We start from the raw sequence: 16,036 nt of genomic DNA on the forward strand, positions 1-16,036 counted from the left end.
CAAGACATCAATATTTGTTCCTTATCTTCCATGTACTTCCTTGTCTAATCTATACCCTTTTTATTCCCATGTTTTCTGAGAGCCTCAAACCTCACATCTAAAGATACATTTTAATTACTCATGGGGAGAAACATTTTGCTCATAAATTGCTTTCTGGAATCAACAGTAGGAGGTGCATTTGTGAGGCTCTAGCAGTCGGAAGGAACAAGAAAGATGCAGTGGCATTTTAAACGAAGATCCCCAAATTACCACTTAACAGTGAGATTAATAGAACAGGCACTGCAAGCTGAATTAATAGAGACAATTATTTATATTTATTACAGGTTTATAGCTATACAAGCAGCTAGGTATAATTTCTATAATTATACAACTGTTATGACAAATAAGTCTTAGATTTGATATGGCAGTTGTATTTTAATAGCATAATTGATTATTAAAATCACACTTGGTGAACACTACATTGTTTTGTGAGAGAAATAAATGTTCTACTGCTTTTAATCTTCAATAGGCAATTTTAATAATCAATTTTATAACTTTATTAAAAAGAATAAGTGCTTTAATCTAAATTAAATCTAAATTGGGAGTTCTGAAGTGCCACCAAAATATTTTAGTACCTATTTTAATTGGAACATGTGTATTTACAAAGATAAGCAATGCCTCCTAGCATCTGAGAGCTTCCAATTTTCCATAATGAGAAATGCCACCAAGATACCATTAACTTTAAGAACACATGAGCTCAAGAATTCAGAAAGTAAAAGACCTCTCCTGACTGAATATAAAAGGAGGGAAGGGAGTGACGAGGAATCTTTGCCATGACTTGCCCTGCCTGTCATGTAGTTGTACAAACCACAGGTGAGTTGAAATGATGATGTCAAGTGGCACATACCTGCGTAAAACAGGGTCTAACTCAAAACAGTTTTCTCCAAAGGAAAACCAATGATACTTCTTTAAAAAAAATAATAAAATAAATCCATTAGTCAGAATTTTGTTGGTTTTGGCCAAAAGCCATTTATTTCAAGAGTCACAGAGTAAAGAGGAGGTACAATGTGATCTTTAAAATAAATTATAAAGTGCACAAGGAACAAAAATAGAATGAGCGAGGGAGTGTAAAAATGGCATAGTAACATTTCAGAGTAAGTTTCATAAAAGGATTCATCAGAACAATATATCACTGCATTGTTTTTATTGTAGCATCTCAAATTAGCTCTTATTTTTCAAGTAGCCAGAACAAAGAGACTTTTAAAACTGCATCTTTGTCACTTCTCTAGTCTTAGAGGAGTAGGGAGACTCTGGGTATGAAATGTTCTATGCGCTGTCACACACTATCATTGTGTTGATTTTGCTTAGCTCTTTTTGCTTTGTTCAAAGGGAGATTTCAGGGCGGAGAGTTGGGGTTATGAAATGCCTGTGAGGGTAAAACTAAAAAGCATCATTAAGAGTTGTTGGGGGTTTAAAAGAAATCCTATCATCTGCAAGGATGTTGTTATAGACTACTTCCTGTTGAGTACTGACAGCTAAGCGTACCTAAATTATAAAAGAAAGTTCATTGGACTAAGAATTCCAGGTTGGATTTGCACTCGCACTCTTTAGTTCAGCTAAAACGTCCTCAAGGTAAAAAAAGAAAAGGGGAGAGGGGGAGGCTGAATCCACTGTTCTAACCCAGCCAGAGGACTGACTACACATGTGTCAAGAACGTTCACTTATAAAGACAGTTACTCCACATCCCCCTAACCCCCCAGGAAGTAGAAGCAGGTAGGTCACACACATGGCGAGCCAGGGGTGGGTCTTTGGAAATTGGAATGAGAAAGTTACCAAGAGCCATTACTTATGTGTGTTTCTGTAGACTGCACTTTCTACAACAATCTGTCAGGGAAGTGGGGCAGCCTTTGCCTGAATCTCCCCAGCTGAGCAATGAGGTCTAAAAGGAAGGATTCACAGCTGAACTAATTCTCCTAGTTGCAATCCATAGTAAGTAACACGCACTTCCCATTTTCAGAAATGAGGACTGGTCCACACCTTGCTTTTTCCTCTCCAGCTTCTCACTATTGATCAATGGTCAGAATTCAACATCTCAGTGGGTCAGCCTACTAAAACACCATCTGAGGTTCATCAGCAACAACTATAGCTTGAAATAATCCAAATGCATTTCTCTTAAATTATTTACCAAACGGCCTGCTGAGATGCAGCATCTAACACACTGGCACAGTTTACAAAGGAACAATATGATCCACTATCGAAACGCTAACGTCACTGACTACAAAGACAATTAAATAGAACCTATTTCTGCAAATAGAAGCTCCCAGGGCACTTGGCCTTGCATCAGCTTTTTCCCAAGCACGTTCATTGTCTGCACGTTTTAGATTGAACTGGAATGAAAAAAAAAATGGAGTACCGGACTGTAAAGTCTGATTCATTTAGAGTAGAGACTCATTCTTTCATAAGAAGAGCGGAATATGCACATGGCTGCCTGTGCAACAGAACCATCTTATCTTCAGTGACCTGCTGCTTCCCTTCCACTTGCCATCCATAATTTGTGAGGCAGCTTATTCCTGTGGAAAATTGTTCAGAACAGGTTGAAGTTGCAAGGGTCTTCTGATGGCTCATCATTCCAGTCCAGGATGTAGCTGAAGAGTGCAAGACGGAACATACTTTCTTCCTGCAGATCATCACGTTCATTGTTGACAGTGCTGAGTGAGGGCCAAGTTAATGGATACTGGAGGAGCTTCCGTCCTGACGTGGTCCCCAACCATGTCATTCCTAACATGCACAGAACTAGAAAATGTAAACTTAGAATCATCAAATTGTAGAGCCAGAATAATGAGAATATGGCTTTAGAGAGGGACACAGATGTAGAGATGTCAAAGGCCAACTGGTCCAACATTCATTTTACAGTGGAGAACGTTAAGGTCCAAAGAAGATAAGGGACATGGCCACAGTCACATAAATTATCTAGTACAACGGAAAAAATACAGATTCAAGAGTCAGAGAACTTGAGTTTAAATCCTTCCCCTAATGCCATCTGTGGGATCTTAAGCAATTCATTTTATTAGTTTGTGCTTCCATTTCATCTTCAGCAAATGAGCCAGTTACTAGATCAAATGAGATAATATTTGAAAAGTGCTCAGCACAGTGCCTGCTACACAGTAGGCAATTAATAAATGTTCATTTCCTTCCTTCTTTCCTTCCTAGATGGCATTGGAGGTGTAGATCTAATATGCTACAATCTATATTACACAGCTTCGATTTCAGTGTAAGGTCTCTAACTTCAAATACAGTCAGTGTTCTTCCTATTGTTACATGCTGACTCTAAAGCAGGGACAGCTTCTCAGGGTGGACAGAGTGCTGGGCTTAGAAAATACAAGTCCAATCTCTGATACTTCTTAGCCAGGATTTGTTTAGCTAAGTCACTTAACCACTACACACTCAAGCAATTCCCTGGGACTTATCTAACTAGATCATAGCTAGGTTGCACTGATCTACGTCAAAGAACGTTATGACACTGGAAAAATCACGAATTGATACAACACTTCAATTTTCCCAACAACTGTGGCAACAGGTAGTGTGTGTATTATTGTCCCCATTTAAGAGAAAAGAAACTGAGGCTGAGATAAGTGAAGGGGCTTGACCTTATGAAGCACTTGGACTTTCATTCCCCAACAACTCAAATTCCAATTCAAAGGAATCTCATCAGTTTTCAATCAGATTCAGAATGGTAGCTCGTTGTACTAATATATCATGGCTATTTCTGGAGTTTATTAGAATTGAGGGAAGAGAGAGGCCTAAAAGAAAGACGGCAGAATGAATTAATATACATTCATTTGGAAATTCAGAGCAACACTTTTCGTAGTAGCAAAGAACTGAAAACAAGGTTGACGCCCATTGATGAAGGAATGACTGAACAAATATATAGTGCATGAATATAATAAAATACTTAATGAATTTGGAGATTTTGGAGAAGCATGGGAAGACATGAGCTGATATAGTGAAGTAAACAGAAGCAGAAAAACAATCCACGCAATGACTACAACAATGTAAATGGAAAACAAGCTAGCAAATAAACAAAAACCCTTGAATGCTGTATAAACTGTAAAGACTGAACTTATCCTGTAGAAGTGATGAAAAATGTCACTCCCTTTCTCCCCTCCCTCCCTTCTTTGCAAAGGTAGGGATTACAGGATGTAGGATACTACATTACTGTCACACTCCATTGATATGTTGGTTAGTTTTGTTGAACTGGTTTTTTTTCTTTTTTTACTCTTTGTTACAAGGGATGGTCACTCAGGAAGAGAGCGGCAGGGATATATTTTGAAATTACGGGGATATAAAAACAAAAGATCTCAATAAAATTAACTTAAGAATATACAGAAACATTAATTTCGAATCCATTTTTCATTTGGTTCTCATGGACATAAATTCCTAGTACAGACACATTTCAAGCAACTGTTTGAATTTTCTCTTCTTACTAGAAAGAGACTTAGCAAAGGCACATTCAAAAAGATATGGCATTAAGATCAATGCAAATTTTGTGAGCCAAGTATAATTTTTTAAATCTCTTTTGCAAAGTTGGTGTTTTTGCTTTTTTGTAATAGTTTGTTTTGTTTTTAGAATGCCTAAGAAGGTAAATACAAACTTTATTTGCCATCTTAAAAGCAGAATATAGATGGAATTCTTAAAGGTTTTTTTCTCTTTGAACTGAAATATTCATGTGCCAACCAAGACAAAATTTTTAACTCAACACTGGTTTTCCAGCATTTCAAAAGCCTAGAACTAGATTCCCTTATACAACATTCCATCTTTCCCTTCTGTTGTGCCTACATGCTCCCCTTCACCTCCACCTTCCTTCAAGGCTCAGCTCAAGGGTCACCTCCTACATAATGCCTTGCTTAACCCTCTCAGCCATCATCATGCTCCAGCCACACTCCACCCTTAACCAGCCTCAGAATTCTTCAGCAGTAAAGATCTTGAGCTTAATTTTCTTAAGCTTAATTTTTTTTTTTCACAACATAATGCCAATCCCACAAAATTAGCCTGTCCGTGTTTTCTGCTCAGCTTTGTGGATGGAAATCCCAAACCAGATCCTAGTCTGGCATTTTATGGAAAATTTGTGCCTATTTTCTGTGGCAAAGGACCAGCAGGCCATTCCGAACAGGATGCTGACTCACATCTCCCTAGATACAGTGACAATACAAAGAAAATGGATCTCCTTTCTGCTCACTAAAGAGTCCAGGAAGCACTTGGAGGTGGAGGAGCAGCACTTGCCTTGAGGTTAAAGGCCTGGCCAAAGTCCTGTACTCAGAATCTCCCCTTATCTAGATTACATGACAATGATGGTTTCTGGTTACAGGTGTTATCAGGAATTTGGAAAGTATAATCTTCACACCAAAATGAGTAGGCAGTGGTCAAAAAATGCGTGGGGATGCATGTGTCAATTTTGGGGGTGGGAGAGTTCCCTGCTTCTCTACAAGGATATCTCTTACAATTAAAATGTGCTAGTACACTAAATGAGTAAACCAACTATCAATCAATCAGCAAGCATTTATTAAGCATGTACTATGCACCAGGCACTGAACTAAGCTTTGGACATACAAGGAAAATACAAAGACTGCCCCTTTCCTCAAGGGGCTTATGTTCTAAAGGCAAAGATGACATGTACATAAAAGCGTATCTACACGACATGTACAGAATAGGCTGGAGGTAACTCTGGAAAGGTACTGGAGAGGAGTGGTGCTTGAGTTAAGCCCCTGGGATTCTAAGAGGCAGAGGTGATAATGGAGAGCATTCTAAGTATGGGGAGTAGCCAGTACAAGGCACTGTAAGGGAAATGAAGGGACCATGTGAAGGAACAAAAAATTACCATGGTTGAACTGTGAAATGGAGTGATATGTAAGAAGACTGAATAGAAAGGAGGGGCCAGGTTATAGAGCTTTAACTGCCCAGAAGGAGTTTATATTTGATCTGGGCAAGGCCCTTAATCTTTTAGTGCTCTAGGCAACTCTAAGACTATAAGTTTCCGAAATGGTGCTGACCAACATTGGTAGAGGGAGTTTTTCTCCTCCAGGAGTTTCTTATATCAGTGACATCACAGGTCCTGTCAAGGGATGGGTTATTACATATGGGTTGCAGTAATAGGGACCCCCTGGAACAGGCCTATGCCCTCAGGTAGCTTACTCCTGGTTATGAAGGATTTCAGGTGGCCCACAAAAAATGTAGAGGAAAACATACTTTGTATGTAAAGGAAATCCTTTGGAGTGCCAAAAGCACCTGAAAGCCATAAGCCGCCAGCCGCAGGATATACAGGCCAGTGCTGATCAATCAGATTCTACACTTCAGAAAACTCATTTTGGTAGCAGGGAGGGATTTGAGGCAGTAAGACCAATTATGCTTTTCCTCTTGGAAAACAACTGAAAATTCTTCCAGTCTAATGGAAATTAAAGCATGAGGCTATATAATGACAATCATCAAGAAAATAAGACGTCAGAGATAAATGACAGAGATGAGAGTGATTCATAATTTTATTAATAACTTAGAGTGAGAAAGGTCTACTCTTCCCTAAAGAAGACTGCTATGACCAGGACAAATCGTATTTATCTGAAAATTAGGCAATTTATTTATTATCAATATCATGTGAATTGAGGGAGGATTGCAAGGCCATATTTGCCCCCATCCTCAATACTATCCTTATTAGTCTACTATAGTATCATCTTCTCAACCCAGGTGGCCTGAAATTCCCATTCAGAATCTCTTCAGCAGATTAAACAAAGTTGAGTAACTGTCTCCTAAAGTCAACTGTTAAAACATTTCTGTTACCTGGGAGAGGAAGAAAGAAGGCTTCTAGCCTTTTCCCAGATAAATATACTATTATTATCAGATTAGCAAGGCCAGGTGACATTTTCGAAAATATACATCAAACAAGTAATAAAGCAGGGAGGTTCCCCAAAGAGCAGGTTGAAGAAGGCAAAATCTAGGAGATGGTTGACAGGGTTAAGGGGCTTCAAGGGGTAGTCTGGCTTGAAAGGCTTCTGTTTTACCCATATTACTTAATTTGACAGCCTAAACAGCCTCATAAGGCAGGTGCTATAGATATCTTTATTTCTATTTTTACAGATAAGGAAGCTAAGGCTAAATGACTTGCCCATCCAAAATCCCGAAGCTATGAAATGTTTTAGGCAGGGCTTGAACACAGTTCTTTCCTGACATCCAGTCCAAGGCTTTACCCACAATGCCATGCTGTTTCTAAACATACTGTTGAAACAGAGCTCCTAGGAGATCATAAAGCACAACAGTAGCTTGATGTTCACTCATAAATCAAAATAAATAAAATGGCAAAGGTGATTGAGGCCAGAAATAGGGTACATGCACCACTTATTCTGACAAATCTAAGATCCAGATTTAAGAGGAAATCAAAATTTTAAATGGTGAAAGAGGAATCAACACACACCCTCCTAATTCAAATTTGTCTCTTAATTGGCAGTAAGTAGGCTGTTTCCTGTAGTTTCATCAACTAGAACAACAAATAATGGCCACCGTACCCAGGAGTTGCTACCATTAGAATTTCAGATGTGAAAAAAAGATAAAAGTTTACCAAGCAGTCTAGGAAATAATGAAGGGGGAAAGAAGGATGTTAAAACTGAAACCTACAACTAAAAGGGCACTCTGGATTCCTTACCCATCCATGTTAGCATATTTGGCCCAGTGTTTTGGCATTCAGGACTGTCAGGTAGACAATGAATACAAACAAGCAAGAAATCTGTACTCCTAGTGCAAAAGTGGCTGTGATTCATGGTTTGCTCTTCTTGCTCGCGGCGTCGATGGAAGATGAGCACTCTAAAGTAACCATAATACAATGGGGCATGTTCTCAGCAACTGGGTTCCAACCCACTCCCTTCCATTAGCAGTGCCATCTGAGAGGGAGATTGTCCTTGTTAAAGCTCTAGGCTTCAAGCCAATGGGTGGAAAGAGACTTTTCTTGTTGACATTCTCAACAAAGCTTGGTTAATTTTTTCAGAAAGATTGGTCCCTGCTCTACAGAGTATACCATCAATGGGAAATAACGTCACATCAGGTTATGCCTTTCTTCTGGCTTAGTTGTTATTATTATTATTATTATTATTATTCATTTTTAAAAAGGTATTCCAAACCACTCTGCTCAGTTTGAAATATTTGCAGGTCCAGATACTAAGCCAACAATATGTGTAATAACTTTCTTTAGGTTAAGAGTGAGTTTTGGTCATTTAGAGCATTGCTTTGATTGGTTCCATTTTTAAAGTACTCACAAAAAGAAAAAGAAAAAAAAACACAAGATAAGCACAGAAACTCACTACAGTAATTCTATACTCATGCTCATAAAGAACATCGGCTGATTTTTGCATCCTTTCCGGAGAGCACAAATCCTGCTAAAATCAAAACTGGTAATAATAGGACCACTCATTATCCTAGCATTCCAGAAAGAAACTAAAGCTGTACTCATTTATTGGCACTTAAAGTAACTCCGGGGTTGTGTTGCTGCTAATTACAATCTATTTTGTGTAGTCTAGATTCATCCTTTACTCATTTAGCTGACTTTCCTTTCTAGTTTTTTCGACCCATATGGTAATCCATCCGCAGCTGTGTTGTATCCTGCATAGTATATATTTAACCCCAGGCCAATTTAGACCATGAAACTCCTACAGCTTTAAGCCTAAGGAGCCTCTTGTTAATTAGACAATAATAATACTTTTGCAAGGCTTTACTCAATTTCTAAGTAGATAAATTAAGGCTAGGAGCAGTACAGTTTATCTAAAGGAGAGAACATATGCATAACTATCTAGCTTTTCCAATAAAGCTGTGTTAAGTACCATAAACATCGGGGGAAAAAAAATGAGGTCCCCCAATTGGAAACCAAACCGCAAAGACTGAATTCCTTTCAACAAAAAAAGAGTTCCAGCTCTCTGAGGGGGCCACTGAGATTCAGGTTCTGTCTTCAATGACTGCCCAACCTACTTCAACACCAACACAGGTGCATTTACTCACCTAGTTTCACCAGCAAGCTCCAAGCCATTCACTCTCCAGGCTTGGTTTGCCTCTGGGCAATCCACAATTAAAGATGTAAAAGGATCAACCACAATCATTTCCTAATTAAGCACCAATTATTTAAATCTCAGTCTCCTCTAAGTAGGTAAAGGAGGTGAAGGAGTCCAGGGCTAGTAGTTTATAAAGGGTAGAAGAAATAGGTAGTATGGTGTTAAGTGGCTGCTTTTCAACTCAAAATACAGCTACCTTTAGCACAGCAGCTTCCTTTCTGAGGGTGAAGAAAAATCACCCAATTCTGGAATTTAGAATAGGAGCTTTTAGTTTGAATGGGAAAGGATATCCTCGAAGTTTTTATTAAAGAATTCAGAAGATATCAGTTGGGTCCCTTTTGTTTCTATGATGAAATGGGAATTCCTCAAACTTGCATCCTTGAGGCCTAGAACATAACTCCCTCCTCACTGGTCCTTCAAGAATTCTTATATTCCTTCAAGAGTCAACTCCAGGACTGCCAACTCGGACAGTTTCACCAGCTATATAATCAGCCATGCATTCCCTTCTCCTGATCGTTCTATCTCTCCTTCTTCTTCCCCCAGAGGCAGCTAGGTGGCACAATGCCTAGTTCTGGGCTTAGAGTTAGAAGACCTGAATTCTGGGCAGCTAGATGGTGCAGTAGATAGAGCACCCACCCTGAAGTCAGGAGGACCTGAGTTCAAATCCAGCCTCAGACCAAACACTTGACACTTACTAGCTGTGTGACCCCCGGGTAAGTCACTTAACCCCAATTGCCTAAAAAAAAAAAAAGACCTGAGTTCAAATTCACCTCTAGACACGAGCTGTGATACCTTGGGCAAGTGGTTTAATCTGTTTATTTCAGCTTCTTCATCAATAATATGGGAATAGAATAGTATCTACCTCCATTATTGTGCAAATGAAATGAGATAATATTTTCAAAGAGCTGTACAAACCTGTAATTATTGTTCTTATTATGTTGGATACTACCAGAAGACCAGATAATATGCCATGTCCCCATGCCAAAGTGACTAGTTTCCTAGAATTGGGAGGAGGGGAGTATTGGGGAGTAAAAGTATAGAATCTGTTCCCAGATAGACTTACAGGAAAAGTTTTCTGAAGAAGGTAAGATTTGAATCTAATCATTTTTCAAATTGGTTATATAGGAGGGTATACACAAGGAAAAGGAATAGAGACGAGTGTTGGAAAGAGAAACTGAAAAGCTTTTTAAGATGATGAGCTAATGACTTTAAAAAGAAACTTCAGAGTTAATACTTAGGACAGCTGGGGCTTGCATTTAGAAATACTGTTTGACAAACATCAAAAGACATTTCTGGGCTGCTTAGGATCATATTGCATTGTGTATTAAGATTCTGGGGGTTTTACTGTTCAGAATTATGATTTCATCAACGTAGGGAATTTCCAGCGTCCACCACCAGAGGTAGATCAGCAGCTGTTCTGTTACCTATAGTCTTAGAGAATTGCTTGGGGCATTGAGAAGGGTTAGTGCTTTATGCAGGGTCACATAGCCAGTATGAGTCAGAGGCACGACTGGACCCTATAGCTCCCTGGTTATCGACTATGCCAGCTTGCTTCTGCTAAGAATATTACAGATTGTTTTTACATGTAATTGGGGGGAAAATAAAATATTATTATTTAAAAAGAGTATTGTGATTAATATGGAAATACGTTTTACGTGATTGCACATATTATTACCTATATCAAATTGCTTACCATTTTCAAAAGAGGGAAGGGGAGAAAGGAAGGAAGAAAAATTGTAAAAATAAATGCCAAAAATTGTCTTTACACATAATTGAAAAAATATTATTAAAAAATAAAGACAAACAGATAAAAGAGATACTATAGGCTCTCTTGGGAGGGATACAGGGTAAAATCTATTCAATGTAAAAGTAACAATGAAATATCAATAAAAATCTATTTTTTTAAAGAAGAGCATTGCATACACTTAGTAAACAAAATTTTCTAGTCTTAATCACGTGAAAATCTAAAACTTCGCAAAATGTTCATTCTAGCTTTAGACTGGCTATATTTCCCATAGGAAAAAACAAAAACAGACAAACAAGTTATTGTGAGACTCCAAGTAGGTCTCACTAACTTTATAAACATGTTACACTTAAAAATTTCTCTTCCAAGCATTTTTTTTTTATTATATAGCACCTGTGACTTTCCATGAGGGAGTTTTCCTAAGAGTATCACTGACATCATCTGAATTCATCATGGATGAAGTAAATCACACAAGAGAGGAGTATTCTGCTCACTTTGTGCTCTGCTTAGGCACTTAATCCATTTAATTTGGAGGATGTTCTTTCTGTGCCTGTATGTTCTCCCTTCTACCAAATTAAAAATATCCTTTAGGGCAGGGACTATGTCTTATTTACCTTCCCCATCCTTGAATAGTAGAGGTGTATTTTTTTTTCTTTCTGAAACAGGCTTATGATTTCATCCATGCAGGGTGTTCCCAGTGATGACTACTTGGTAAGCATGTTATAGTAGAGATTACTTTCATGGATGAATTGGAATGGATGGCCACTGAGGTCTCTTCCATTCTCAAATTTTTGATTCGTGAACTCCCTCTACCAAGGGAGGTTAGGAACTGCTCTGAAACTAACAGTCTTATAGAGCTGCCTAGGACACTGAGAGATTATTTGAGTCACTCAGCCAGAAGGGTAACAGATATAAGTCCAAGGCCAACTCTATCCACTACCACCACCCTGCCTTTCAGACTGCATAGAGTGGATGCTTAATGTTCCTGAATGAACAGAACATTTTATAAGAAAGTTGATTTTGCAGGCTAATGTTTTAAAAAACAATTCCTTTCTACAAAGCACTGGAGCCCCTAACTAGAACCTGCCAAAAGCTCTGGTGGCTAAATCTTCAAGTGAAGCTAAATTTGAGAAGTTTCAACTGTCCACACCGTCATCACCAAAAGATTCTTAGACTTAGATTTCTCACTGCTGAAGGTTCTTTCCGATTACAAAAAGCAGGTAGGAAATGGCAGCTGCTTTGGAATAAGCCTGAAGTTCTTAGTCCAGACTTCCTAAGAGGAAAGAACCTTTGATTATTTCCTGTTAATTCAGAGTGGGTAAGAAAAGGTACCATGAGAATTTCTGTGCTGACTAGGGTGGTTTTATGGAATCTTCACATTCCAATGCACTAAAAGGTTTCTCATGCAGGGATAAAAGGAGGCTTTGTTCCAGGCTTACTGAAAGCTGTATGTCTTTTGGATGAGTTAACTGTTAGACGCTGAGCATGTTTCTGCAATGGCATGTTGGCAAACCACAGGGCTCCAGGCACACCCAGGTCCTAGAGTGGGGTGGGGAGGGGGCTGAGTGCACAGTTTCAGGAAAGCAGGCCACACCCTTTCTTTGTTTCTCACAGAATGAGAACCAGCCGTTAGGAGAGTTATGAGATAAGCCTTCTGGAATCCAGTTCAATTTCCTCATCTGTGTCTAAGGGCACATGCCCCGCCCAAACTTACATGAGCAACATGGGGGATAGAGGGTGAGAGAGGGGGTGATGTTTTAAAGCATCAAAAATTAGAAGCTTAAAGCCTCCTTTAAACAACTTTGGGCAGCTCATTTAGACAGCTAAGCAATGCAGGGGGTAGAGTTATATTTGGAGTCAAAAAGAACAGAGTTAGAATCCTGCCTTAAAAACTTAACCAAACACTATGATCCTGAATAAATCACTACCCCTCTTTCATTCTTAGTTTGTAAAATGTTTCCTCATCTGTAACTTGAGGGGCTGGACTTGATTTATGATCCGATGAATTTATTATTATCTTAAGCAGAGAGAGCCCCACCCCAAATCAGCAGAGTAACAGGACATCATTTTGAGAAGAGGGTCAGTGCCTATAGGGATAATAAAAAAAGTGAGAGGTTAGAGATTCTCTGGATAAGCCAGACTTTCTCAGCACCCACAGTACCCTCGAAGCTGGAAGTTCTCCTAAAGGAGGAGGTCAAGGCCAGCCATCTCTTCATTTCTCATCACTACAGTCCTATGGACTTCTTGTACCTCCCACTCTCCTCCCCTACCTTTTTCAGCTTCCCTTTATGTATTGTTTTCTTCCATTTGACTGTAAGCTTCTAGAGGGCAAGGCTGTCTATCTTTTTCATAATTGTATTCCCAGTACTTGGCACAATGCCTGGAACACAGGAGGTGCTCAATAAATGTCTATTGACTGACAATATGGTCGGAGGACCTTGCCAGAAGGTTAAGACTCCATCAAATGAAGTCAAGGAAAAAACATTTATGGTAATCATCATCACTCCTGTCAAACATTTTGAGACTGAAGACCTTACCATTTGTGGGGATGGGTAACTTTACTTTCTCATTCCTCACAGGGCTTAAAAGGAAGACACACTTTCTAATTAATATATGAGGAAACTATAGCTGGAGCAGGGAACAAATGCATCCTTGACTCTTCTGTGAATGGGAAAATTGAGACTCCTGATCATGTCAAAGAAGAGTTCTCTCCCTTATGGATGTGTGCTCAGATGGGCACTGACCCAAGGAAACCAATATCAGTCTCAGAAACCAAACAAAAAGCTATGAACTGAGAAATTTCTAGGAAAGTTACCAAGGTTTTCCCCCCAGTAGGATATAAGCTCCTTCTGGGTAGGGTCTATTTCATTTTTGCCTTTATATCCCCAGTGGCCAGCCCACTGCTTGGCCCACAGTATTGCTTAATAAACATTTATGAATAGGGACTAGACCTAGAATTTCATTGATAGAGAGGATTCACTCCCAGATGATGCAAGCTAGAACCTTCTCTGCAAGTCTTCAAGGGTTACGAAGAGGTTAGTGAAGTGACTTGCCCGCGGGGGTCACACCAGCACTGTGTGTCAGAGAGGGGACTTGAGCTAGCTCTTCCTGACTCCAAGGCCAGCTCTCTATGCACTGCTCTACGAAGGCCCCTCAATAAAGGATTATGGAATGGAAATGCTTGGAAGGAAAAGATGGAAGCTTGGAGTCATACAAAATCTTTGAAGGAATTTAGGCTGTCATTAGTCACAACACCTCCAGATATTATCTATTTACTCTTGGTCATATGTATGTGAACTCTACAAGTACACGTATTAATTTCTAAAACCTTGATTAGAAGATAAAATTATAATGCTTCTCTGTAGCAATGGTCCTGAATAGTGACTACTTGCCTTGTCAGGGTGATGTCTAAAGCACACTGAAACCTCAAAACGGGTAGCACCAGGGTTAGGGTTATTAATATTCAACCACATTTCGCAACAGGGGGAGGATCTTTTGGGAATCAGAAGACTCGGGGGGAAGGCCAAAGAGCCATGCTTCATTTCACAAGTTTCACATGATGTTGAAACATCTCCTTTCCTAACTATCAAGTACTGTGGCAGACACCAGTAGAAACACTTGTAAATCATCTGTTAATATTTGGTTTTATTTCAAAAAGAAGGTTTACAGGCCTCATTGTCATCTCTTAATAATCCTGGATCTCTAGGAAATCTCCTGACAGCTCTTCCTGGTTTAGGGCCCAAAGGCAAATGAGTGACATTCCTGGTTTCCTTCATTCAAGCTAAAATCTGCCCGGATTTTTCCATTATTAAATCACCAAAGAACATACACACAAGAGGAAAGATTTTCCAGGCATTCCTTCCTTAGTTTTATTATAAATTTTCATACGCAATCTTAAATGTTTTACAAATCCACAATTTAAAAATAAATGCTTATTCAAAGGAGATTTGTGATTTAAAGCCAGAAGGGTCCTTAGAGGCCATTAAAACTGAGGCACAGAAAGGTTAAATGACTTGCTCAGGGTCACACAACTAGCAAATGTCTAAGATGGGATCTGATTCAAGCACCTTATCCATTACGCTCTGCTTCCTCTCACAGAAATGTGATCACATTCACAAGAAGCAAGGTTTTTATCCTTCTGGGATCCATGATTTCCTCTGGGCAAGTAATTTCTCCTCTGATGTAGATCACCACTTCTTCTCTTCCCTTACCCCTCTCTCAAACGTTTTGACAGGCTGCTTAACAAGCTGATACAATTAAAAAAAATTCCTCATTTATGTCATAGCCCAAGCCCTGGTAATAGCTCTCTTCAAATTATCTATACTGGTGCCCCAATCCATCAGCAAGCCCATACTTTCTACTCTACCAGGATGCCATTTTTCAGTCCCTTTTCACTATTCTTTCTAAAAAGAAAGGGGGGGGGAGGGAATAATCTGTTTCTACTAAATGTAAATCCAATGGCAAACCCAAAAGTCAGGAAGTGATTGCAATGCAAAAGCAGTTATGATTAGATATTACATATAGAGATATTATATAGATATAACATATATAAAATTAGATATTAGATATTATTATGATTAGATGAGGTCTGACAAGGAAATGGAAATATATCTTACCTTTGGTCTTGATGGCTGCCTCAATGTTTATAGCATCCCTCTCGGCATCAAAGTTGTTATAAGCCTTGACGGAGCCATATGCACTTGCAGGTGTAGAATGCTGGAATATTAAACAATTAAAAATTAGAAATCTGGCATCATGAACAACTAAAAAGTCTTTTTATCCAGACTTGTGATTTCAACCTGTGTGAGGAATTCCTGGTGTGGGAGCTGCTCTTCTGTAACTTAAAGTCTCAGAGAATTGTCTCGGGATGGGACGTGAAAAACTTTAAGTGACTTGCCCAAGGTCACAAAGGCAGTATGTATTATGTATCAGAGGCAGGCCTTGAACCCAGGTTCCCATGACTCTAGGGCTAATCCTTTATCTACTATGCCACACTCACTCTCAAAACAGCCACCAAACATATGTTAAAATTTTAACAGCCAACTAAAACAAAAATAACTAGGTTTTGCCTGTTATTCAATGAAGCAAACCTAGAAATTTATTCTTCAAAAGATTTATTGAGTATAAAACATTTAATTTTGAAAATTAACTTTTTATTGTTCTAGGGAAACTCTGTAAGTAGAGGGGATGGAGAAATGAAAACTCAAAACATTCAAACTATAAATAAGAACTG

At 38.9% G+C, this 16,036-nt stretch overlaps 1 protein-coding gene across 1 annotated transcript in view; it reads right to left on the minus strand.

The window, feature by feature from the left end:
• ANXA2 (annexin A2) overlaps window positions 1-16,036 on the minus strand; it is a 56,011-nt gene that overhangs the window by 19,774 nt on the left and 20,201 nt on the right. The window contains exon 3 of the mRNA XM_027851433.1: window positions 15,420-15,519. Within this exon, the coding sequence (XP_027707234.1) occupies window positions 15,420-15,519 (100 nt within the window). The remainder of the gene's footprint in view (window positions 1-15,419; window positions 15,520-16,036) is intronic.

Source organism: Vombatus ursinus, unplaced genomic scaffold (genome assembly GCF_900497805.2).
Source record: "Vombatus ursinus unplaced genomic scaffold, bare-nosed wombat genome assembly UNPS02009205.1, whole genome shotgun sequence".
Classification (NCBI taxonomy): Eukaryota; Metazoa; Chordata; class Mammalia; order Diprotodontia; family Vombatidae; genus Vombatus; species Vombatus ursinus.